The sequence below is a fragment of the Mastomys coucha genome, unplaced genomic scaffold (genome assembly GCF_008632895.1).
Source record: "Mastomys coucha isolate ucsf_1 unplaced genomic scaffold, UCSF_Mcou_1 pScaffold6, whole genome shotgun sequence".
In the NCBI taxonomy this organism is placed as follows: Eukaryota; Metazoa; Chordata; class Mammalia; order Rodentia; family Muridae; genus Mastomys; species Mastomys coucha.
The window spans coordinates 52,158,164-52,185,914 of NW_022196912.1; the positions used below are offsets into that span (position 1 = coordinate 52,158,164).

At 38.2% G+C, this 27,751-nt stretch overlaps 1 protein-coding gene across 2 annotated transcripts in view; it reads left to right on the plus strand.

The window, feature by feature from the left end:
- The window catches only part of Crppa (CDP-L-ribitol pyrophosphorylase A), a 288,105-nt gene that overhangs the window by 39,270 nt on the left and 221,084 nt on the right, over positions 1-27,751 (plus strand). For both annotated transcript variants that reach the window (XR_004114134.1, XM_031355623.1), the window contains exon 3: positions 5,937-6,086. Coding sequence is in view for 1 of the 2 variants with exons in the window: in XM_031355623.1 (XP_031211483.1) it covers positions 5,937-6,086 (150 nt within the window). In the remaining variant the exon portion in view is untranslated. The remainder of the gene's footprint in view (positions 1-5,936; positions 6,087-27,751) is intronic.

The following is a 27,751-nucleotide window of genomic DNA, read 5'->3' on the forward strand; positions in this document are numbered from 1 at the left end:
TGTATCTTCAGGGTTGTCTCTCTTTCTGATTTTTTTATTGTTTCTATTTCCATTTTTAGATTCTGGATTGCTTTGCTCATTTCTTTCACCTGTTTGATTGTGTTTTCCTGCAGTTCTTTAAGGGATTTTTGTGTTTCCTCTTGAAAAGCTTCTAGCTGTTTACCTGTGTTCTCCTGTATTTCTTTGAGGGTGCTATTTATGTCTTTCTTAAAGTCCTGTATCATTACCATGAGAATTGATTTTAGATCTGAATCTTGCTTTTCCAGTGTGATGGTGTGTCTAGGACTTGCTATGGTGGGAGAATTGGGTTTTGATGATGGCAAGTGACCTTGGTTTGTGTTGTTTATTTTCTTACGCTTGCCCCCCCCCATCCCCCAATCTGGTTATCTCTAGTGCTACCTGCCGTTGCTAAATCTGATTGGAGCCTGTCCTTCCTGTTATCTTGGTTGTGTCAGAACTCCTCAGAGTCAAGTTGTCTCTGTGATCCTGTGATTCTGGGATCTTGTGATCTTGGGGTTGTTAGAGCACCTGGGAGTGCAGCAGCTTCATTTGGGTGTTGTGGGACTGACTGCAGAGCCTGTCCCCAAGGTCTGCTCAGGACAGCAGCACCCTTTTCTCCAATTTCTAAAAACACCTTCCCATAAGCCATGCCTTTTTTCAGTTTTCTGCAGATATTGTGTGCTCTGCAGGCTCATCCTCAGCAGTAGCACCCTCCCACCCCTGAAGCCTCTCACAGTCCCTGGAGCAGATTTGGGGCCCATTGGGTGCTGGTGGCCACCTTCAATATTTTCTCTCTTGAGTCTTATTTTATGGTAACCATGGTCTGCCTCAGAGAATTTTCCAAGCTACTTAAGAACCTATATTTTGCTATTGTTGGTTGGCACATAAAATAATGCTTATGTATGTGGCTTTAAACACTTTTTAAGACTTTCATTTTCACATTGATATGCCTAATTGATGTGACTTTATTAAGGTATTTGTCTTAGTTACCGTTTCTATTGCTATAACGGAACACAATGACCAAAAAGCAAGTAAGGAAGGAAAGGCTTTATTTGGTTTACATTTACTATTTATCACTGAAGGAAGTCAGGGCAGGAACCCAAACATATCAAGAACTTGGAGGCAGGCTGGTGCAGAGCCCACAGAAGAGTACCACTTATGGGCTTGCTTCCTATGGCTTGCTCAGAATGCTCTGTTAAAAAGACTCAGGACCTATGAATATTTTATTCCTCCTTCAAAGTAAGATTTAAGCATCCTCACTTGTGCATGTCTTCTTGATTAGCTTCTTTGGGTCTGTGGAGTATAGTGTGGGCATCCTTTACTTTATGGGTAGTATCCACTTATAAATGATTATATACCATGCATGTCCTTTTGGGACTGGATAACCTCACTCAGGATAATATTCTCGAGTTTCATCCATTTGCCTGCAAAATTCATGATGCTTTTGTTCTTAATAGCTAACTAGTACTCCGTTGTGTAGATGTACCACATTTTCATCATCCATTCTTCATTTGAGAGACATCTAAGTTGTTACCAGTTCATGGCATTATGAATAAATCTGCTATGAACATGGGACAGAAGCAGCTGACCCTTGTTGTTGAATTGGGGAAGGCTGAAAGAAGCTGAGAAGTCGGGCGATCCTATAGGCAGACCAGCAGTCTCAATTAATCGGGACCCCAGAGATCTCTCAAACACTGGACCACCAAAGACAGCATATACCAGCTGATATGAGGCCCCCAACACACATACAGCAGAGGACTTCCCAGGCTGTGTTCATTCAGAGAAGATGCACCTAACCCTCAAGAGACTGGAGGTCCCAGGGAGTTTAGGGGTTAGGTGGGGTGGGAGGTAGGGGCATCGACATGGAGACAGGGAGGGTGGGGAGGAGGTGTAGGATATGGAGCAGTAGGAGGGTGGATGGGGGAGGAGCAAGGAATGGAATATGGAGTGTAAAAAATAAATTAATTTAATAAAAAATATTTAATTAAAAAAGGGAAAAAAAAAAGAAAAAAAGAAAGCAGGCTGAGAAAGCCATGAGGAGCAAGTCAGTAAGTAGCACCTATCCATGGCTGTTCATCAGCTTCTGCCTCCAGGTTCCTTCCCTGCTTGATTTCCTTTCCTGACTTCCTTCAAAGATCTTTGACGCTCATTGCCTTTTCAACTCCTTACAGTCATTCTGTGATCTGCATAAATAGCTACATATGTGTATGTGTATTTGCCATGTGAGGTTCAGTTTATGATGACAGTTAATATTAGTTACTAACTAATATTAATTAAAATTGGATTAAAAAACCCATGTTTGTCTACCAATAAAGCTGGTGTATCTAGCAAATTAGATATCATGGGAAGGCACACGTCATGTTCATATATGTTTCTGACCTAGTGTTCTTACAACAGAAGTATTCTCACATAACTCTGTCCTTCCTTCCTTCTGTGAATTATTTTTATGCAGATCTCCTTTATGTGATGCAAACTGAAATCTGTTAGAATTATTAACTCATTAGCTCTATAGCCTTTTCTAGAAGGAGAAAAGTAATCAAGAATCAAGCATGCATTGTTTCTTCTTTTTGTTAGGGATTTTTGCATTATGGGTCACCGTATTTATGTTCCCATCCACTGTCATCTCCTTATTTCTGTACATTTATCTCTGTTCATTTTTTGTTCTAATTGCATTTCAATGGGTGAATTATGTATTTACTATTTAATTCAGTTGGTTTTTCAAGCAGTTAATAACTGAAGGGAGGAAATTTCCATTTTTCCCTGGTGTTTTAAATTTGCTGGTTTCCTGCAGAAGAATCGCTGTTGGAGTTCATTTTGTTTAGACTGAAGAATATCGTATGTAGTCTGTAAAGTGAGCTGGCTAGCAAAGCATTTCTTTCCTTTTTGTTTCCTAATTTCTTCTTTTGAGATGTTGGTTCTGTGGTTGTAGGCTAGATTATTATTTTTCTTTCATTGTGACTGCTCCCCCACTGTCTTCTGGCTCTCTTCCTTTCCCCTGGGGAATAACTTTTGAGCTCCTGTAGAGAGAGAGTCACGTTAATTCTTGCAACTCTCAGTTCTGTGATTTCTATTGGAAAAAGAAAGTGTCTGAAAACCTTGCTTCACTTCAGAGATGAACACACTATCAAGAGGTGCTTCAAACCCTACATGTCCACCTGGGGCAGTCGCTGTGGCTTCCCTGGTCCCTTCATGTACCAGTCAGACTGTTATGTTTGGATACAGTGCTTTATTCAAACTGGAATGTCTTTACAAATATGTGTTTCCACATCCAGATGCTGGCTGGTTCCTATCATCTACCTTTCCAAGAAATGTTGTCTGCTTGCTTTATGACTTGGCACTCTACTTGGATCTTCTGCACAGAAAGCTGCAAGTGTCACTTTCTCAGAGGTCAGAAAGTTGGGCGTGTGGACTCGCCCTGAGATGAAGGCTTTGGCCTGGTTGGTTCTGACTGCTTTGGTTTCTCCACACGCTCCACGACCATCTCACTCCTGGCTATTCAGCAGCATCCTTCGGAGCTGTTCAGCCATATTTTTCATAATGCCCTTGGCACAGTGCAATCTGACCCAGTTAAACACGGGCCTTTCTGCAGGGGTAGGTTTAAAACCAATGCTTCAAGTTTGTTTTGATCCTAGTGGGTGGGAGTTTCGCTAGCTATGCTTCCTGTGTCTTCTGGTAATTAGCCTTAAACTTAGCTCTTTTTCTTTTTTTGGTCTTTCATAGATTCCAGTATCCTCTTAATTGCTCATTCTTATAATCTCCATTTTCTAAGAATGGACTTAGTCTGAATCTCTCAATCTCTCTCTTTTTCTTCTTTCTCTGAGGGGAAGTTTAATAGAACTTTACTCTTAGACCCCTGCTTTCCCTCTCTAACATTTTTGTGCTACTTTGGAGCTGTAGGTGAGATAGTGTCCAGAGTGGCACCTACTTCATTGTCCTGGTACTTAAAGATAGCCTTGAAAAATTGGGCTGCCTTCTGGTCTGTCTTTTCCTAGCATAGAAACTTTGCTCTGCCTGACAGCAGTAGAACATCTGGGCCACATTTGCATGGTTTCAGTGCCTGTACAAAGTGCTGAGGGCACCACTGCCTCCCTCCTTTTTGCACTGTGAGCTGGAACCAGGGTCCTGTGCTTTTGTTTGTATTGTTTTTGTTGTCCACCCTCCAGCCCTTCTCTAAGCTCTGTCTATGTCTCTCGGAGCTGCTGTTGCACTGAGCCGCTGGTCCACTGAGCTGCGGGTGGAACAGCAGGTCGCTGCTGAGGTGCCACATGCACTTTTTATTCCCAACCAAGATTCAGTTTTTCTCAGAGAAGTTTTTAGTCTGCTGTAGGCCACTGGGACAGTTCTCAGAAGCTTTCAGGGGTTACATTAAAAATACCTTTTATACCTTTCACTGCCTGTTTCACTGGGGGAGTCTGTGACACATCTTGCTCTCCCAGTATGCTCTCTCTCTCTCTCTCTCTCTCTCTCTCTCTCCCCCTTTCTCCCTCTCTCTCCCCCTCTCTCTCTCTCTCCCTTCCCCCCACTCTCACTTTTTCAATATGGCCTGGCATGTAATTCTAGTAGTGCCTATAGGTAGCTTTAATGGAAATTTAATATTTTCCTTAAAAATTAGGCTACACATATCCCTTTCCCTTTTTACCCTCAACCCCGTCCTTGTAGGTCCTATGTAAGATGAGTCCCTTCACCTCTGGCTGGATCACGTTTACATTTGAGTCTATGCTCCCCACATTTGACTTGATGGGCTGGAAACAGTGAAGCAGTTATAAACTGTCTCCTTGGCTCACGCGTTAGCTCTGTTTTCAGTCAACTCCCCTGGCTTCTGTAAACTCTCCTGGATCATTCTGATCAGATGATGGTCTCTTCAGAGCACACTTGTGCTCTTGGTTTATTGCTCATGAGCCAAGATGCTCATGTAACAATTCTGTGGAAGAAATGTGACGTTGGAGTAAAGATACAACGGTTTAGTTGACTGCCCACTTTGGATGCTTCCTTTGAGGCTACTTCATTGAGATAGTTGTCTGGTAAGGGCAGTCAAGAGCACATTGCAAGGAAAACCCTAATGAAAGCAAATGACAGATGGTCAGTCATGAAGGAGTCATCCTTACCATGCAGTTTAGTTACAGCTGTTAATAAGACAGGGCTTCCACTGTAGAAATGGAAATGAGTGGAGGCCTTGCCTGAGGAAGTGCTACATGAACGGTATATTTGAAAAGAAATATTTGTAAAATGAATTAGAGCAAGACATAAATTCTTTGTTATTCAGGTTGTTTAGTCTCAAAGTGAGGATCCTGGGGAATTTGTCTCTTTAATGATCCAATGTGTAAATTAAATTTTCTGGGAGCACACTCATTTCTAAGCATTAATTTGAAAGTCATTTCAATTGTTTCACAATAGTCTCTTTCTTTCCCTCCCATCTTCAGGGAAAACCCAATTGTACTGTAACATTCCTTTCTAGAGTTTGACCTCAGTGACTTAGGATGGAAAGGATTTTTATTTCATTTACTTATGTGTGTGTGTGTGATGCGTGAGGGTGCATGTGTCAAGGTATGCAAATGAAGGTCAGGGGACCACCTGAGGGAGTCTGTTTCCTTCTACCATGCGGGTCCTAGGGATCAAACTCAGGTCATCTGGCTTGATAGCAAGCACATTTAGTTACTCACTGAGCCAACGTAGCCTGCCTGATAGAAATAAAACGGAATATACAATAAAACAGTATTTCCATCTTAAAGTGCATGGAATTGCCATTCTATGAAACCGATTTTCAAAATTTTACATGTGAGTTGTGGACTGAGCAAACACTTTTGTTTGCATGCTTTCTTGGGAGATTGTCGAAAGTATGAAGTCTGTTTTTGGAAGTGAGATGTTGAATTTAGAGTTCTCCCTCAAATGCTCTGTAGGCAAAGTAAATATGCATTTCCCCTCTGTTTGTCTCATAGGCAGCAGGAGCAATTCGACCTCTGGTGTCCACTGTCATCAGTCCCTCTGCTGATGGTCACTTAGACCACTCACTGGACCGTGCCAAGCATAGGGCAAGCGAAATGCCCCAGGCTTTTCTCTTTGATGTGATCTACGAAGCATATCAGCAGGTAAGAATCTGGGCTTTCAAAAAGCTACTGGTTCTGTCATGGTTTTTAAAACTGTGTCCACATTTGAATTTCTAGAAAAACCCATGAGACTCAACATGTCGTTGTACTCTAGGCCAGTTTGTATTACATCGGAGTAATAGGGGTATTCTGTTGGCTTAGCACAGACTCTCAGGCAGTGCCTCTGCAGAATCCTTCTGAAGCTGCTTGAGCTCTCCCCTTCCTTTGATGGGTCAGGGAAAACACTTCCTGGAGCAATGAAAGTGCAGGAATGCGGTTGTAATGCTTGGAAGTCCATTAGAGGCTCCGAGCCCAGGGGCTTTGTTGGGGTTAGTCACTTACACGTCCTCTGGCTGGCACTTACAGAAATTCCACAGTCTCCAGAGGAATGCAGATGCTCAGTGTAAAGCTTTGCATCCAGACAGCCCAAGCTCAGTGAGTCTGCCAACAGTGCCTTCCCAAACACTGGCCCATGCCTCCCTTACAAAGAGTAGTTTTAGGCCCAGTATGGTAAATTTTCTGGCACAGATACCTAGACACTTAGGTAAATATTTAACTTAAAAAACTATAAAAATATCACCTCACAAATTGATATTAGAATATGTGTTTCTTCTTTCGTTTGGAAGCCCTCTATACGTATATGTCTTTATTGCCATTTGTTTACAGATTTGGATAAGTTATTATTGAGTATCATAAATTGATCCACCGGAAACTGCTCAGTGAAGCACAGTGGAGTAACTCTGTGCTTGATTGGTGCTGGGAGATAGGCAGTCAGGGTTACAGGATAATAGTAAAAAAATGCATTTATACTAAATATGCCAGATATAGTTAGGTTAATGGTAGTGATTATTCACATACATACATTCAATTATCAATACTTTGCTGCAGTTAGTTTTAGAAAAAGATTATATAGAATTTTATTTTAATGAGGAACTCAGCCAGTGTTCTTTTCCTTAAAATAATTTGGAATACACGACATTACTTTGAGAATTGTATTTTCATTATACTCATTTTGCTATTATGAATTTCTCAAAGTTGAGTTCACATATTCCATTTTATAGACTGGATGTTGCTGAGCTACATTTTGCTATTGGCACATTTCTGAGGTTTCTGAAAGTGTTTATTAACTTTAATATATACCCTTCTATGTTGTTGTAGTTTGAATCTGAACTGTCTACTACAGGTTCATGCATTGATACTTGGTCCCAATGGTAGGAGGTAGTAGAAGCTTTATAATGAAGGTTGGAAGAAATGGGCTATTGGTGGCATAACATTGACACAAAAGCCTTGTCCTATTCTCATTTATTTTACCTTTTAGTTTTTAAGATAGCTTAGTCTGACCTCAAAGTATCTATGTAGACCAGGCTGGCCTTGGAGTTCTGTGCTGGGATTATTAGTATGAATCCCCTTGTCTGCGCCGATCTCATTCTGAAGCCTTTTCTCTGCCTCTTTACCATTATGCTATGAGTACCTCTTTCTTTGATGTTAGACTGTAACCTCTGGAATCATGAACAACATTGCCCTTCTTTCTTTAAGTCATTTAACTCATAGCAATGAAAAGCCCAAGACAGGCAACATAGTTTGGCAACTGGGATATTTTAGGTAGTGTAGTATGAAATGCTAGTTTTTTCAAATGGATTTGAAAGTAAAATTGGGATAATTCTCCCAGTAGATTGTATCTCACATATGAAAGATGAAAAAAGTCATTAGCTTAAAGAATTTGTTCTGAGAGACTAGGATATAGGTATTTTTATTTCAGATGGAAGTGAAGGTTTGGGGAGATTAGAATTAGAATCTTGCAAGTATGAGATTACTTCTAGACTTATGTGTTATGCTGGAGGATTTGGGAAAAAGGCAAGATGGCCTGGGCCAAAAGGTCCCTATCCTTCTCTTCTGACCAGGAGCTCACATTTGCAAAAGCCTGCACAAAACAATGGACACCACCAGTAACTAGTTCCGGATTCCAGTGGGACTACTGGACCTAAGACTCACATCTAGGTCTCTAAACTTACCAGTTAAGGATATAACCCTAGTACCTGACCATCATGTCACTACTCCCCACCCCATACTCCCCTTTAAGAAGCCCCTACCCCAGCCCAGCCTTGGGGCTTCATTGAACCTGCCCACGAGCTGCCCATTAAACCTGACTTTTTACTACAAATTCAACTCAATTTGATTTATGTCAGCGAGGAAGCCATTCAATATGATTGAGTGCTAAGAAGGTTTAACGGATAGTAAACTTCTTTTTGCTAAAAACACAGAATCTTTACTTCCTCATGGAATGACTGACAAGTTAATTAATAGTAAGATGAAGTTAAAATCTCTTCCTTCATCTTATATCTCCCTCCTTTATTGCTTCAAAACTTGGGATCAGATCCTGTCCCAACTGAGCATGTAAATGTTAGTCATTTAAGGCTGTGCATAGAAATCTTCCCTTTCAGGGCTGAAGACTCCGAAATAGAACTAAGTAAGGTATTTTCAATGGATTTTCAACTTCCAGCTTTTACAGTCTTCTCCTCCAGAATCCTGGAGTTAAGTCTACAAGTCTTCAGTCATTTCCCCAAGCTTTTCAGGGACAGGAGAACCTCTCATGCAGACTGTCTCATGTTGAGGAGCAATCAAAGAATCAGTGATCCCCTTTACTTTAAGCAGAGCAGTACAGGAATCAAGTTTTACATGTTTTGGAACCACACTTTTGGTAGACAAGCATCCCACAAACAGAAGCAGATTGTCTTCCTAAACATGGGCAGTTCTTTAAGCACCAGTGCAAAAATGGTATTGATTAGAGCTGGGATAATGACCGGTTAGACCACAATTTAACAGGACTGCTCTACTCCTGTGCAATATAGAACTTATATTAACATCTGTAAATTCCAGCACTTACCATCCAGGGTTACCTGACTATGGTCAGTAGGAATGTCATCTATCAGGCATGGGTTGAAGGGGTTTCAGAAAGATTGAGGCTGAGGCTTTTTATACCCTTATCAGAAGCAGGACAGTGGTCATTGCTAGGGCACTATGACATCTGCAAGATAAACAGAATACACATGATTAGTGTCTAAGATTAATGGTATTGTGAAACTTCTACATGCTTCTCTGACTTCTAGCGAATGCAGAGAAACACAAGCAGCCTAATACTTCACCGCCTGTGAGAGTGCCTTGTTTTCCTAGGAACTGAAAAGCACACAGTGTCCCAGGAACCACAGACTCTAGCCTAAGAAATGCTATGGTGTGTGCCTGTCAAGGCAGCTAGACCAGGTCTCCTTAATTCCCTGCAAACATCACTTAGGACAGAAACCAGCTGGTTTTTCTGATTCTTGTCTATCTTCTTTCTTTTATTATTCTATCTATCTATCTATCTATCTATCTATCTATCTATCTATCTATCTATCTATCTATCTATTTATCATCTATTAATCTATGATCTTATCATCTGTGTATCTATGTATATTTCTATGTATCATCTATGTATTTATGTATCTATATATCATCTATCTATCTATCTATCTATCTATTATCTGTCTATCATCTGTATATCTCTGTGCTCAGATGCATGTGCATGTATAAGGGGGACTGGAAATATAGCCCAGTGGTAGGATATGTATCTGAAGTGTGAGAATCTTAGTTCAATTTGTCAAGCACAGCAAATAAAGCAAAAGAAAACATAGAAACTAAACCAAACAACCACACGAAAATATCCTCAGGCTCTCATCTGTTCTTCATAAAACCTTCAATACATTTATCAGAAATTTATAAGAGTTATAGACAGAAACTTGTTTGTGAGGTTGGCAATTTGTAGTATCTTAATAAAAGTGAAGAATTCCATTCAAACGATCAATCTCAATATCAGTTAAATTATATCATGTTCATTATTAGACATTTAAAAAATTCATTAAAATTGTTTTGCATAATTGTTGCACAAATAGTCATGAAAGCTGTCACAGTAAATGGCATGTTAGGCACTATACTCATATATAAAATGATCTATCTGGTTTTCTAAAGTATACATGAATTAGACACACAAAGCAGGAAGATTGGTTGAATTCATGAATCCTGGAATGTTCATACTATGTCTGGAATGCTGATAATTTAAAAGTCATTAAAATCCACAAGCTTGTACTTGGGTTACTTAAGATTATAATATAAATATTTAAGTTATTGTTTCTCTTTGGTTCTAGGCTTTTCCCTGTGATTAGATATTCATTGGTTTTCTCTTGTTTCTTTCTCTTAAGATCATCTATAAAACATGACTACCCCTTGGGAATTTTTAATGATATAGTAAGAAGTTGCTAAAGGAAAAGATATATAAGGAAAATAGCAAGAATTAAAGAACAGCAAACAAATTTAATAGTTAGTAGCATGAAGTAAAACCCAGCCAGAGTGGACCGTGAGATTTCTACTAATTATTCAAATATGCCACTGTATCCTTATAGTTTTAAGGCAAACAATAGAGTATCACACAGAAATGTTTTCCAATTGCACAAGATTGTCTTTTGAGAAAGTTGATATGTGGTGGTCACAGATCATATTCCAGACTTCCTTGTTAGGAAACTTTACCTACTTTTTGCACACCATTTCCAAGAATACCATGTTTAGAATGGCTGATTTGTTAATTAAGATTTCGAGAATGCACATGCATAAAAGATATAGCAAGATTTACCAGTGTCAGAAGTGTTCTATGGGATGTGAATTATTTGATTAAAATTTTGACTTGCTATCCTAGGCTTTCCTGTGAATATTTGTAGTATTTGCATGTTATTCGAAAGTAGAATTTTGGAGGGAAATCTTCTTTTTACAATACATTACCTACTGAACTTTGAATGCAATGATTTTTGCTATGTCCCTGGGTATGAAATATAAGAAAATAAAAGAATATAAGAGGGAGTATATTCCTAACACATATTTTACCCATGACTCACAGTCATGAAATGAATGAAGTGTGGGTCTTACATAGTCAGTCTATCTGGGACTCAGATGCTGAGTTTATATGAAACCACTTAAAAAGATGGGGTTATACAAAAGCTGTTTAGCTTTTGTCTTCAGCCAATTGTGATTATTGGTAGTTTATTTCTTTTTTATACTCTTATTTTTTGTACTGTTTTCATTCATCTTATATCATTCAGCTAGCATGAACTAGGACAGTACTGAGTATCTAATGGGACTTGGGTTAGAGGTTGAGGTTTTTGATATTTTTAGTTGGAAAAGGGAGTCTAAGAATGATAATGATATCCCTTGGGGATCTACAGAGTTAAGGAGAAAGAGGAGGACTTATAAGTTGTTTCTTATCATTTATATGAAGAAAGGGATGAAATAGTGTGTGTGTGTGTGTGTGTGTGTGTGTGTGTGTGTGTGTGTGCGTGTGTGTGTGTACATGAGGTTATTTTTCTGGTTCTCTTATGGGAAAATTCTGGAGTGTAGATCAAGATTCTGTGGCCTTTGCTAGGATCTTTAAACACAAAATTCCTTATCTAAAGAAATTCTTTGTCATTAGTCTAAAAACCATAAATTGTTTCTTTCTCTGGTTTAGTTCTAGTGTTTCATGAGTGGTGAAATATTTTATTTTCATGGTATTATGGTCTCACTTTGCAAATAAGTCTTCAATGTATTTGGAGATCATTTAAAATATTCTGTAATATAGGGCTCCTACTTTCTTCTACTCTTTCTTAACTTTTTTGATATCATTCACTAATCATTCATTCTGAGTAATTTGTGCCTCATTTGTGTGGTTACTATCTGTTATTTACATATATTGAGTACTTTGGGGTTCATTATTTGTTGATTTCAGTGAAGCCACTTCATTTTAATTTTCTTAATTACTTTCAAAAATGTCTTCTTGGCAGAGGCTCCCCAGGAATGTAAGCCTTAGGCAAACCTTAAATGCTGATACAAGAAGATATATTACTAATCTGCCCACGGCCTCAGGAATACACAGAGCCTGTCTTTTCATCTCCCAGATAGGCTGAGCAGAAGGTTTGCATGCTTCTCTGAGTCAGCTGTCCAAAGACACAGGATTCATCTGCCTCTTTCTTAGCTTGTCCCACAGAAGGTCAAACTCTGACCTATCAAACCTTGCTCCCATCACTAAGCCACATCAGAAATGAGGGAAGCTGAATACCTTGGCAGATGCCCTGGACTTTAACCATAGTATCCACAGAGAGGAACCACAGACATTCATTCCATCTGCAGATATAGGACCTGTAGCTCACATGCTGTCCTCTTGGTACATAGGGCTGGGAGAGACCAAGAGACTCAGAGGGGAGGCATGCTGTGTTCCTGGCATCCCATGCATTGTTCTTCATTATATTTTAACCAGTTATAGCTGATAAGTTTCTCATGTTTGGATATTTTCATTAGTATTCAGTAGAATTATAAGGAAAAATTAAATCGATGTTCTTATATTTTAATTCTTAGTTTTGAACATCCAACTCATTTACTCAGAACTTTTACTTTGAGGGACATTGCTTCCTATATTATATATTCCCTTAGTGATTTCTCAAGTTACTAAGATATTTTCTATTACACTTCATGAACAATCTTTATTGCTATATGTTTGTTTTCTATTGCTGTATTGAGTTTATGCATGTCAAATATTGACAACTTAGTGTTAAGCCTATACTTGAATTGTAAGACGATAATGACATGCCATGCCTTCCTCTGCTTTGGGTAGGACCTTAGTTCAATTTTGTCAAACATTAAGTCTAGTGATAGTTGAATGTGTATCACTGTATGACTTAAAAAATAAAAAAAATGTCTTTCAGCATAAAATATGATTTGCCCTAAAGATGTGTTTTTGTCCTGTTGTACTGTGGAATAGAGAATATTACTTACTGTAAAATGCTTGGAAAACACCACCACCAAACCTTTAGACTTAACAAGGCATGAAAACAGTTCTTGAGTTAGGTTAAACAGATTTAAAGACTATGGCTTGGATGTGGTTGAATTTCAAATGTATGTAAAAATAACAGAAGAGAATCAAAGAAGGAAACACACAGAGTCTAGAGACTCAGAGCCTAGGGTGGGGCTCACAAAAACATGCCTCTTTCTTCCTGTGGTTTGCTCTGAGCTTGTGCTATTGTACCAGGAAAAAAGAAAAAAGAAAAAAAAAAAAAGAATCCCATGGAAAGGTTTTGATTTGGAAGAGTATTTGGGGATACCATGTACTTTTGATGCAAGAAAGTGAAAGGCAGGGATGGCAGGTGTGAGAAGAGGCAGGCAATAGTGCTTCATGTTCTCCTTAAGGAGGAAAGCCGGATGCTCCTAAGGCAGTGATGGCAGTGAGGGAAGAGGCAGGCAATAGTGCTGCTTGTTCTCTTGTAAGGAGGAATGCTGGCCTCTTGGCAGTGTTGAGGGCATTCGCTTTTACCTTTCACAATCCTGATCTCTTTTTTTATGAATTTGGCAAGCAATACTGCCTTTTTTTTTTTTTTTTTTTTTTTTTTTTTTAGTTTTTTTTAATGATAAAAATGAACTTTAAGTCACAGTGTCACCTCTTCCCAATCTTGCCATGGGATTCTGACCCTCAGATTAGGGGTTTGTTTCTGGTGGACAGTTAGGAGAGGCCAGAAATGATAAGGAAAACTGACACAGGTGGACACTGAAGAACTAAACATAATCGAGACCCATACTTTTGGTTTTGTATGGCGAGAAGTGACAGTTACTAGTCTCCAGGCTATCATCTGATAGAGGGTGGCAGACTGATCCGGAACAAAGTAGTCTAGGGTGCTACCACCCTACATTCTTACATCACAAAGTCCATGTGAACAAGAGCATCCGCTGTTCAGTGTTCAGAAGGAAAACTCAGTGATTGGGGTTAATAGCAGAGGAGAGCCTGGTGGTAAGCATGACGAGGTCACTTAGGCTTGGTTCTCCTTTGTTCCTGTGAATGCCACTTGGTCCTTTTCAATCCCAGCTGTACAGTGTGGACGTTACTATACTGGGAGCTTTATGGCTTGTATAAACCCTTTCTTAGGCAAGCAGGCTTAGAGCTTCCATTCTTTGAATTTTTGGCTTTTTATTTTTTTTTTGTTTTAGAAGGTTGTAGCATGATAGAACAAGTCTGGTAAGATTGATGGTATAGTTTATCAAAAGAATGTAGGTTTTTAAACCAGACCATGGGTTTTTCAAACCTTCCTCACTGTTGTTAGGCTGACGAAGGCATTCTTCTATGTGTTCCTGAGTTGTGCGCGCTTCCTCTGTGGTAGATGTCACTGTGTCTGTTTGATCACCCTGGGATTTATGTTTGGCGTGCATTGATCAGTGGGGCCATGGAAGCAGTGCTGAGAAGGCAGATGTGCAGCAGACATAGCTCTCTCCAAGGACCTTTCCTGTCAGCCCTGCTGAACAATGGACTTTAAAGGTTCTTGGGACTTTCAGGCTGTTCTTGCCATTGAGGTTCACCACGGAGCATGTGTTCTTCCTGCTTTCACTATTGAGCATTAATATCAGCCATTGGGCTGGGGCCCCACAGAAGCAGTGGAAGCACAGGCCTAATTTTTTTTTTTTTTTAGTTTTTTTTTCTGTGAATTCCCTTAGCTCCCCTTTAGTGGCTGGTGAGGAGCATGGCCTGGCAGACTCAGCACTCATACTTTTCTCCTGCAGTATTCCCACTTACCTTTTTGTTCTCTTCCCATGCCGCTTGCAATTCAAGTCAAGCACAGAGGGCAGACTATTCTCTAATCCACTAACATGTGCACAAGCAGCTTGCTCTTTCCTATATTTCCAGTGCTAAATTATTTTCTTGCCATGTTTTAAAATGCATATACTGAAACATACCCATGTCTCATATAAGGTAGTCATACCCTGAGATGTTTGAGGTCAATATTATTTGAGTTTGTAATATAAGCTTCTTGGATGTATCACAAAGGACTAATCAGTGCCAGAAGACCTAGAAGGACGAGCTTTGCTTTTAAGTGGTTTTGGCAGGGGTTTGGTCTGTTGGTATGTGTCTTAGTACACTGAAAAGCCTGTGTTATTTCTGATATAAGGTTCTCTACAGAAGTTAAAGCTAGCCTGTTTATGAATTCACCCATGTTATAGAAATTACTCAGCTCTGAAGTATTTTGTGGGGCCCATACCCTGCACAGTTACACTCTCCTGAGGTACATTAATATTTATCTCTTGTTCCTCTTATTTGCTCATCTTGTGTTTTATTTTGACAGTGTTGGAGATTGAACATAGGCCTATTGCTTGCTCCTCAAGTGTTCTGTCGCTGAGCCATGACCTTAGCACCAGTGCCACAAACTTCTGATAATCCGACATTCATACTTTCCTTGTGCATGATTTTAAGTTTGCTGTCATTGTTTGATGGATTCGTACCTGTGGGCATTAGTATTTTCAGAAAGTCACTGGCGTTTCCAGCTCTGAGCTGGATCTGGGTTTTGTCTGTGTCTGAGTAACTACTCATTTATACAAGACTTTGAGAAAACTCAACTTTAAAGATTTTTCAGGAATAGTAAAAATAAGTAATTTTTGCATTTTCAGTTATTTGGATAAGATTTTGTTTGTTGAAATTTATGTGCATTGTTGAATTTCCAAATAGCTGTATATTTCATAGGCCTTTTGTAATTGATAGGAAACATAAGGCTATGTACCATGTCCTTTGAATTGGATAGAATTACCACTTATGATTTGACTCTTGGTTATGACATAATACCTGTATTGCCAACCCTCCGGTGGATAAAGCTGCCAGTGTGCCTGAGAGTACGTGATGTGCAATGGCAAGTCTGGTGGACAGACTTATATAGCAACAATGAAATGTGCTCAAAAGCATGCAAAAATGGAATTTATATGACATGCCACTTAATACATTGCCTCACAACACTAAGTCCACCTTTCCCTGTCTTGGTGGGCTCCGTAAACCTCCATTGCCAGGACATTTTAAAATGGCATACAGATGGCAGATGGAAAGGCTTCTCTTTCCAATTCAGGTATGTATACATTTTTTCCTGTTCCACAGCTCCCAATGGGCTGAGTGCAGAACTCAGTGGTGTTAGTTGTCTATCCTACAGGATTTCACACCTCTGCTGACTTCCTGTTGTATGTCTGCTTGTCACTTCTGTCTGCAGTTCTGTGCTGGCCACCTGCTATTTGCTGAGGTTGCAACAGTAGACTTTGAGGTTGTTGGCAGCATCCACAGGTTCATCAGCCTTATTCTCCCTGGTCATCCCAGTGGGATTCCCAGCTTGTTAGTTCCTTGTCTGTTGATTCTGACATGTTAGTCTTGGCTTGATGATGGTAAGCCAATCCTGGCCTTACCAAGCTGTTAAACTCTTCCAATGTCTGGTAGGCTATGGCTCTACTTTTCACTGGAGCAGAGGTTAGCCGGAGTTCAGGTCCTGCTGTGATAATAGGCATTTGATAAACACTGATGGCATTTATCACTTAGAATCCATATGTCTTGAACAACCTTCTGAGGACAATATTAAACTCTAGTTTACAAAACATCTATAGGGTTCAGGAGATAGTTAACATTTATTGTACATTAAATATGACTTGTACTGTGGCAGTACTGGATTTTAAATGAGACTCCTGACAAATAGAAAGAAGTTACTGTAATGTATAGGCTAAGAAATGCAGAAATGGTAAGAAAACAATAGGAACCTCAGGGCCAAGTTCTGGGAATATATTGTCTGTGATTAGCAGTGAACTGAAGGATGGGATTGTGAACTTGAAATCAGGCTTGGTTCCAAGAGACCACAGTAGAAGTTGCTGGTTGCCATTCAACCTGGACCCAGGCCTGGAACAACTCTGCTTCCCTTTGTGGCCTCCCATTGGAGCAGACAGGGACCAGCATACATTTAAAGTGGAAAATTCCCCAGGAACTTGTGGTCATCTTTAATTCAAAATAGCCATTATGTTCTCAGAGCAAGAAATATGCAGCACAGCTCCTGGAGTTGCTGTTACTCATTTGCTGGAGTAATTCAGTACGCTTTTCAGTCAGCCTACTTCTGGCCAGGAAAGAAGCTGTCTCATTAGCCAGAGTGTTGAGAAGGAACCATGCAGTGTAGAAAGTATATATAAAAGAAAACCCTTTGTTCTCTTTGGTTTACTTTCTTCTGTCTCTAGAAAAGTGTTTGTTATATTGGTATACCTACACAACTAGATGAGCTAGCTTCTTCTGAGGTCATAGAACTGTAGTAGATTTATGAATGCATTAATATGTTTGGTTTTTTTTCCCTTTGGGAGATTTTGTTCTTTAGTGGTTTCAATTATACTTTGCTATTTAGCATAGCTAGGATACAAACTGTCAAAATACTAAGAAAGTATTGTTCTTAGTACCTTTAAGTACTACCTTTAAGTCGTCCAATCAGCTTTTCTTTTACAGTTATGCATAAAGTGGTACGCAGTTTAAAATAAAATCATCATGGTATAGGCAGATGATGGTTCAGCAGCTAACAACACCTACTGCTCTTCCATATGACCTGAGTTTGGTTCCTAACACATGGCAGCTCACAACTGTAACTCCAGTTTCTGGTAGTTGATGCCGTTTTCTGGCCTCACAGGTACCAGGAGCACTGACATATCTGCAAGCAAAATTCTCAAACCATAAAATAATACATTCTTACATTATAGAAAATAAAGATCTTCATACTATAATGCTGAGTGAACTGGAGCCTCAATCCAGGAGCCTGTAGAACCATAAGCCATTATTTATCAGTGCTTCCTCTCTTGGGTCATCCTAGCCTCCCCTTTGGTACCCTAATGCCTTTAATCCTAGCCTATTCCATCAGGGAAGTTAGACAGCTGAAGCAAGGAGGATGGTGGGTCTACAGTGCTCACTTCTATTTCTAGCTCACTGACTCAAGAAGGATTATAGCTACACATTTGTTTCCATACCTATAAAAGAATGGTTTGGATGAGTTGATTGCTGAAACTCTTTTGTGTTCCGACTTCGTGACTCGGACATATAGGCTGTGATTATTCAGACCGCATGGATGAAGAGTGTAAGGACATTTTGATGCTTACCTGAGTATTCTAGGTGTGTAGCACTAATCCAGATGATGGCGACTGAACTGATGTAGTGATTCACTGTAGGTGTGTGAGGTAGTGTTGCAATACAGATAATTACCAGGTGAATCACTGTGAGGATAGTCTACATTGTGTTGGGGAAGAAATGGTTGCCTCCAAAGAGATTTCCTGTTTGGAGATTAAAACATAGCAGGAGGGCCATTTTGGTGGCACAATACCATCATTATATGCAAAGCTCTCATAATAATTTACCTTTTAGCTTAAGAAACTAAAACATACTTAATAATTATTTCAGTTTACACAACATAACATTATTTCTTTCCTTCTTTTTTTTTTTCTAGACAGCATTTATAAAGCAGGAAAATAAGGTGAAGATCTAGGATTTACACAAATGCTGTGAATGAATCTGTGGCAAATCCTGTTGACAGAGAAAGAGGCCCAAATCTTTTCCACTCCCCAACAAGACTCATATATAATAGAATCTCACAGACATCTGGCATTCAGTGCAGACTCAAAGCTAAGATCCCAGAGTCTCATGCTCTGCACAGTGTCTGCCACTAACTTTCTACCCTTTCAACTCTGACCCACTTCCTCTCTTGGAAAGCTTCTGCTGCTATATACTGTCCAATCTTTTGTTCTCAAAAGATTGTATATCTGCCCCACTCAATTCCCACGTCAAATGTAGTTGTTACTGAATAGAAGGAAGAAGTCTGTGTCTGGTGTTTACAGCACTTTGTCCTGGGCACTTGGTTACAGCTATGGTTTGGGTGTCTGCTTCACCTATGTTCTTACTTTGATTACTCTTAGCTCCTAGCGGGGATTAGGGATTGATGAGTGACAATGCATGTGCTATAAAATTATTAGGCCAATTAAAACTGAGCTAAAATGGCATCCATACCTTTCTCTCAAAATCTCCTATCCTTGTCAAATTTCCATAGCCTTTGCTTGGGCGAGAGGGAAAGGGAAATGACTTTCCGAATGTACACTCTATGGAAGGTGTAATCACTAAGAAGCAGTTGCCCCATCTTTAAAAGTGAGAAGTCAGTAGTTGTTCAGGGAGATTGGCTGTTAGATGTCTAAACAAGATAGCAATGACAGTCGTGGTAACACATACACGTGAAGTATGACTACTGTGGCAAGCATCTATTGGATAAGATGTGGTAACCCAGAGTGACAAGTCCTAGAAGATTTCCTCAGCAGCCTGTGTTTATTCCCACACGGTCCTGATTTTTATCTAGCCTTCATCTTTCCTGTTTAATGTTAGTCCTAATGTTGAGTGTATTTCTGATTTGCATATCTCAGGGAAAATACATTTTTTTGAATTGAAAAATAAAATATGATTATTTTCTGATGGCTACAGTTCAATGAGGAGGTTCAGGAAATCTATTAAATGAATGTGCTGAGTGCTTAATGACATTAGATTCCTTTCATGGGAACACACCCTTTTCTCAACCACATTGTTCTTTAGGGTAATCAAAAACTACAAAAAAAATTATATGCCCCACTTCTCAGAATAGCTAAAAACTGAATTTTATTTTTAATTTTCTCCCAAGGTAATTTCAAATTTCTTTGTTAAGTTAAAAAAGAAAAGTGAATGTCTAGATTCTCCCTGGGCAGAGAAAGATAGGTTTCCTCATTGCATGCAGCCTGTGTGTTCCCTACCATGGAAGGAACATTAAATGGAATTAGGAGTGTCAGGAAGTCACTTAGACCTTCCTCCTAGTTTCATGTAGGCTGGTCTACTTACCACATTCCTGGTTCTGATGTCCTATGCGATGCAAAAATGTCCTTTGTTTTCAACCATAGTACAAGTCATGCTGTATCATGTCCTGGTGTACAAAGGCAGTATGACATCCTGTAGGGGGAAAAGCTGAATTGTATCATGTCCTGGTGTACAAAGGCAGTATGACATCCTGTAGGGGGAAAAGCTGAATTGTAGATGGAGTTCTGTATTGTAAATTTTAGTTTTTGCTCATGCTTTTATTAATACAAATAAAGGACTTCATTGAATGGGTTTTCCCAATAAAATGTTCTTACCATCAAACTATCCCAAGAAGTTATCACTATCATTATTATTCTCTATTATTATATAGAAAAATGGTATGTTATTCTATATTTAAAAGGTAATGTGTTGATACTTGTGTTAAGCCATTTCTGTTTAAATTGAGTTGAATTTGATAAATTTTATATAATCAAGTTGTTTTATATACTAAAACCACTTTTTGGGTTTTATCCTAAAAATTGATAGGTAAAATTATATACATTAATGGTATATGTGTTCACAATGGTTTACTCAAACCAGACTAATTACCATATCCCTTGCATTAAATGTATGTTTACCTTTAGATAATTTTTATTCTTTGAAGTTTCTATACTTTATACAATTAGAGTTTGATTATATCTAGCCACCATCACCTCCCTCCAAGTTCCTCAAAAGCCCTAATCCTGTCAGTCTCCCATAATCATGTCCTCTTTTCTTTTTGTTACTAATATCCTGCTGAATCTAATTAGCATTGCCTATATGTTTGTGGATATGTGGCCATCCAGTGAGGTGTGGGCAACAAAGCAGTAAGCACATCCCCCAAAGAGAGTGACTCTCCTTCCCTCAAAGCCACCAACTGCCACTAAGTCCTCCAGTAAACTCAGTGCTGGAATTTTGACTGGTTGATCTTGTGCAGATAACACCAAGAGTTGCTCTTTCTGACTTACCTTCTCATCTGGAAGTGTATGAGGTTCCTTCCTTCCATCGTCCTTTATACTTTCCATTACATGTTTGAGGATAGAGGAGCTAACAGGGGTCAAGCTATATCTGTTTTTATTTGCAAATTTTGTACCCCTCCAGCCCTCCTCTTCAGCAAACCATTTAGTCAGGTCCCTTTCCAGTTTTGTATTTTTGGTTGCGAACCTAGCCTTGAATGACTGAGCCTTCTTTCTGACCCAGCCTTTCCATTTTTCAAGTACAGGTATTTCTTATCAAGTCCCTTTCCTCATCCTACTTCTGGCTTTAGCACCTTATCTGATGATTTGCAAATGCTTTCTTGTGTCTCTGGAGTCTCTGGAGTGTCTCCTTTGTAGTGATTTGCTCTGCAGTGTGGAAGCATTTTAGTGTGCACCCAGCTCATCTGTTTGTGGTTTGCCTGCTTCTGGTTCTGAGAGCTATAGCCAAGAAATGCTTCAGATTAGTAGTGTCCCAGTGAGATGAAGCTTTTCTCTTAGTGTTTTCTACTGATTCAATAGTTTGAGTCATTATACTAAAATTTTTCAGTCTATTTTAAGTGGAGTTTTGTAAAAACGTTGCAATATGAAGCACTGTTTTAAGTCTCTGTAATGTGGGTAGTCAGTTTCCCTGGGATCATTTATTGACAGACTGTTGACATTTTGAGTTTATGGCATTGTTGTCAAAAGTCATTGGAAGTACATAATTTATTTTTATGTTTTTTTGTTATGCTCCATTATTCCTTGTGTCTATTTTCATGTCAGTACCATGTTTTTTCAATGAATTACTATAACTTTGTGGTATAGTATGAAAGAGTTTGATACCTTCAATTCTGTGTTCTTATACTTAAGATGAAATTTGCTATTTGGTGTGTTTCATAGTTTCATATGACTTTATGATTTTTCTCCCTTGCAGATTTTAGGATATCTGTAGGACATCTTAACAGTGTTTTTCCATCCATGAATACCTTTCCATTTACTTGTATGGCATAACATTTGTTGTATCCATGTTTTAAATTATTTATTCATTTATTTTGTGTGTGTATGTCTGTGTGTACTTGAGTGTAGGTGCATATATAAATTGTAGGTTGCACATATCTGTGGAGGCCAGAAGAGTATAGATTATCCTGTAATTGGTGATACAGGCATTGTTACCAGTACCACGAGTGTGCTGGGAATTTGGGTCTTCTGCAAGAAAATAGATGTTCTTAAATGCTGAACCAAGCCCTCATTCATGTTTTATATTGTTCAGCATCTCTATCTGTTGCTCTGGGAATTATTTTTTATTGAAAAATAGATTATTATAGATTTATAGATTATTTTCTCATACAACATACCCTGATTATAGTTTCCCTTCCCTCTATTCCCTTCAGTTCCTCCCCACTATTCCCCTGCCTGGATCCATTCACTTTCTATCTCTCATTAAAAAATGAATAGGCTTCTTTGAGATAACAAAGATTGACAATATAAAATATAGTAAGATAAAGGAAAAACTATCATTTCAAAGTTGGATATGGCAATCCAACAGTAAGAAAAGAATTTCAGAGGTAGGCACAAGAGTTAGAGACCCACTCATTCTCACAGTGAGGAGTCCCATGAAAATACTAAGCTAGGAGTGACTATATACAGAGAGGATCTGGTGAAGCCCTCTGTAGCCCTGTCCTTGCTGCTTTAGGCTTTGTGAGCTCTATGCACCTAGAGAGCCTTGTTCTCCTGGTGTCCTCCATCCCCTCTGGCTTTTACAATTTTCTGCCTCCTCTTGTGGTGGGATTCTCTGAGTTCTGAGGGGGGAAGGATTTGATAGAGACCTTAAAGTTAGACTCTCTGTCTGCCTAATGTTCAGTTGTGTGTCTCTGCATTTATTTTCTTTTGCTGCTAGAGGAAGCCTTTCTGATGTTAACTAGATAAGGAATTGATCTATGAGTATAGTAGAATATTATCAGGAATTATTTTATTGATTTTTTTTTAAAAAAATAATGCTTAGTTTTATTCTAGGCCTCTCGGATACCTAGTCTCTTGTTCTTGGTTACCCAAGCAGTGTGAAGTTCCTTCTTGTAGAGCGGATTTTAAGTCAAATCAGATATGGGTTGGCTATTCCCAGAAGTTCTGTGCCACCATTGCCCTAGCATATTTTGTAGGCAGGACTGATTGTAGGTCAAAGGTTTTGTGGCAGTGTTGGTGTCCCCATTTCTATTTTGGGAGCCTGCAAGAGTATTCCCACACCAAAGAGACTAGAATGTAGGAGAAGATTCCATGTAGGTACCAGCTTGACTTATCATGTTCGTTGAGTTGTGTAGATGTTGTTCTCAGAAATGAGACTCCACTGTCAGTTTGTGGAGAGCAACCCTTTGTTTTAGCAACAGTCTGGGTTTTGTTGTTGTTGTTGTTTTTGTTTGTTTGTTTATATTTTTTTGTTTTTTTGTTTTGGATTTCCATGGGAACACCTGAGCCAACAATTGCATGCAACTTAGTCCTCCCCTGGCTATGAGACTTTCTATTCCCCATTACAAGGAGTCCTCATTAGGATCACCTTCCTACATTCTATGAGTTTCTACTGCACAAGGGTTCCATACTATCTCCCCAGTGCCTCCCTCCATAATTCCAGCCATCTGACCTCATACTATTTCTTCCACCCCACACCTTATTCTCCCCTGTTCCTGTCTGCTCCTACCCTCAGTCCACTCATAAAATTTATTCTGTTTCACCCTCCCAGGGGTATCTATACATCTCTCCTAGATGCCTCTTTACCTAACCTCTCTGAGTTTACAGATTATAGCTTGCTTATCAACAACATTCAGTCTTTGACATGATCTGCCAGGAAATAGTTCATGCACATGGATATTAGTATACTTAACACTATGAGATGTGTGGGCCCTACTTTCATATTAACCTTTAACCAGTATACATACTTACTACTACTTTTATGTATCTTATTTAGTTATTTATGCATTGCATCACAGAAGAACTATGAGAAACCACCAGGTGACAATATTGCTAAGTATGTTAGAAAAAAGGGCTTGTTGGTTTTTATTTTATGTACAAAATTTTACAGTCAGTAAGCAGGTAGTTTAACTCTTACTATATGGATGCCTTTTATTTCTGTCACAATTTCATGATTGTACTGCACAGAAGTAGTGATGTGGGCATCCTTGCCTTGGTTCCTTATATCAGAGGAAAAGACCTCATGTTTTTATCATTGGATAATAACTTTTTAAAAACTATGTATGGTCCAAATTGTGTTGAGCTAAAAATATCTTCTTGTTTTGTCATCTTCTTTTTCTCTCTCTCTCCTATGTATTCTTTCTCTGTCTTTTTCTTAGTCTACCCATGTGATGGTTACTTTTTTTTTTTTTAATTTAAAAAAATGACAACTAAGCCTCCCCTCTCCCTTTGGGACTTGGTCTTTTGGTATGGATCCAGGGTCCCTGCAGTTCTTCTCTACCATCCCTTTCAGCCTTTCCTTCAAGCCTATTTTCTTTCCTTTGTAACTCACTCCCAACTTCAGAATCATTCTCTATCATTGACCTATATCCCAGAGACCCAGAACTACTGTCTACCAGGGATCTTATGCACTCACCCTTGGTTAGGTTTGAGATTGAGACAACAGCAACCAAATAGTAAGACATCTACTCATCAAAGAGAGTCTATGTATCCACACCAAGAAACAACCTAAACATCATAACTCCAGATTCTTAGGCCCAAACACAAAAACATAAAAATAAACCACCAAGACAATATGGCTCCTCTGAAGCCAGTAATAGGTTGCAAGACAAGCAATTTAACTGAAGCCCAAGATAAGGGCTTCAAAATAATAATCATGAATATGCTCAAGAATATTAAAAGGACATGAAAATACATTAGTGAATATTGTAAAAACTCAAGCAATTGAATGAAATGATGAAAATGATTCAAGGCATTAAAGTATAACTTAACAGAGAAGTAGAATTACTAAATAAAAACCAAAGTGTAAAAAAGCTCAAAATGAAAAACTTGACAAGTCAAACAAAAAGCTCAGAACTAACTCTCACTAACAGATTAAAAGACATGGAAAAGTGAATTTCAGGTCATGAAGATAAGGTAGAAGATATTGTTATAAAAAAATGTAAAATTTAATAACAAAAAATTCAGTCACAAAACATCCAGGAAACCTGGGACATTATGAAAAGACAAAACTAATGAGTAAAAGTTATAGAGGAAGAAGAAACCCATGTCAAAGTCACAGAAATATTTTTTAAGCAAAATTATAAAAGAAAACTTTCTCTATTTAAAGAAAGGTAGAAAAGCCATTAAAAAAAGAAAATAGGATCAGAAAACAAATGACATACAACACATAACCACCAAACACTAAACATATAGAAAAAAGTATTAAAAACTTGAAGGGTAGAAGACCAAGTTACATATATATTAGATTAACACCCAACTTTTCAGTAGGAACTCTGAAAGGCAGAAGGGCCTGGGTAGATCTTCTGCAAGCTATAGGAGACCACAGGTTCCAGCCCTGACTATTATACTCAACTAAATTATGAACCACAACTAACAGATAAATAAAGAGAATTTCATGATAAAAAATCATTTAAGCACCAATCTGTCTTCAAAGGATATTTTATGTAAGCATTAAAGATTATACTTTTTTCTTAGCTGCTTATAGAACTTTCTCCAAAATCAGCTATATAATAGGATGTGAATTTAGTCTCAACAAGTATAGGAAAATTGAAATAACTCCATGTATTCTATGAGGCTACCATGGAGTAATGCTAGATATCAACAAGAAACAGATGCATGCCAACTAAAAGGATCTAAACAACTCACTACTGAATGAAATTTGGGCTAAGACAGAAATAAAGGAAATCAAATCATTTTTGGAATTGAATGAAAATGAAAACACAACATAACTAAACTCATGGAACACTATGGAGTCAGTTTTGAGAGGAAGGTTTGTAGCACTATGTCCATACATAAAAAACTGGAAAGATTTTATATCAATAACTTAATTATGTACTTGAAATCTCTAGAAAACCAAGAAGAAATAATATTAAAAAAGAGTAAATATTAAAAAAGAATAAACGAGATAATTAAAGTCAGGGTAAAAAAATCAATGAACTAGAAACAGCAACACCACAAACAAAAAATATGATACAAAGAATCAATGAAGGGAAGAGTTGGTTCTTTGAGAAAATCAACAATATTGACCAACCTTGAGTCAACTTTGCCAAAAGACAGAGAGAAGGGATCTACACAAATAAAATTAAAGATAAAAGGGAGATATTACAGCCAACAGACACTGAAGAATTTCAGAGAATCATATGAACATACTTTAAAATCTGTAATATATACCACAGTGGAAAAGGTTAAAAGAAAGATGCAGTAATTGACATATATGACCTATTAAATTTACATCAAGAAAAATAAGGAATTTAAGTGGACCAATTACACAGAGAAAGATAGAAGCCGTATTTTTTAAAACCCAGGGCCTTCAGTGTAGAATTTTTCCAGGTGTTTAATGAAGAACTGACACCAATATTTCTTACATTAGTTCACAAAATACAAACTGAAAAAAACATTTCCAAATCATTTTATGAAGTTACTTTTAACTCCGATACCAAAACTACAGAAAGAGCCAGCGTACACATTAAAATGACTTACTTACAGAGATACAGGGATGGTTTAATATATGTAAATCAATACATGTAACCAACCACATAAACAGACTAAAATACAAAAACACATGATCATTAAATACAGGAAAGGCTTTGACAAAAATCTAATATCCCTTTTTGAAAAAATCCTGGAGAAAATAGGGAAACAAATTTTGATAAAATCCTGGAGAAAATAGGTGACGTACCTCACCATAGTAATTTTTAGCCAGCCCATTGCTAAAATAATCCTAAGTGGAGAGAAACAAAAATGAGGCAAGGATGTCCACTCTTTCCATACCTCTTTAATGCTGTACTTGAAGTCTTAGATAGAACAATAAAATAACGGAAAGAGACCACTGGAATAGAAATAGGAAAAGAGGAATTCAGTATCTTTATTTGAAGGTGATATGATTTTATATAAGAAAGACTCTAAAGGCTCAACCAGGAAATTTCTACAGATGTGAACCTTCAGTAAAGTAGCAGGATATAAAGTCAGCACACAAAGATCAGTAGCCTTTCTTATGTACAAATGACAAACACACTGAGAAAGACATTAGAGAAACAGTACCTTTCACAATCGCCTCAGAAACAATTTTGGGCTAACTCTATCAAGCAGGTGAATGAACCGTATAATAAAACTTAAGACACTGAAGAAGAAATCCGAAGATAGAAAGATCTCCCATGCTCATGGATTGGTAGGATTAATATGGTCAAAATCTTACCAAAAGTGATTCCCATGAAAATTCCATTTGCATTTTTTTTTTACAAAAATTGATAAAAGAATCTTAAATTCTATATGGAAATAAAAACCTAGGACATGCATAATTAAATAAATTGTGAATTTCATTTTATTTTAAAAGATATATTCTTCTTTTATGTATCCTGTCACTGCCTTCAGACACACTAGAATAGAGCATTGGATCCTATTACACATGCTTAAGGCCTCTGGAAGGGCAGTCAGTGCTCTGAACCACTGAGCCATCTCTCCAGCACTATACTCTATTTTTATGTTAATAATAACGGTAAATCTTTATTTTCTTTGATTTTTTTCCCTCTCTAAAACTCCTGCAGGTTGTATTTCTGTTGTGTGTCCATGACTTCCATGTCATGCATGCTTGTTAGAATATTTCTTGTGGGACATACCTATTCGCACATTTTCCCTCAATTTTTGTTTTTAAGAATGGTTATTCCTTATTTCTCTCCAAAGAAGGAATCATATTATAGAATGTAGAAATCTCAGGGGTGGTATTTTTTCCCTCTCCAAAACTAGCTTTTACACCCTGTTCTTTCTCTTTGTGTCTGTGTGACTTTCGAGAGGTTAGTTTCATACTTGTGGCTGTTTTTTTTTTT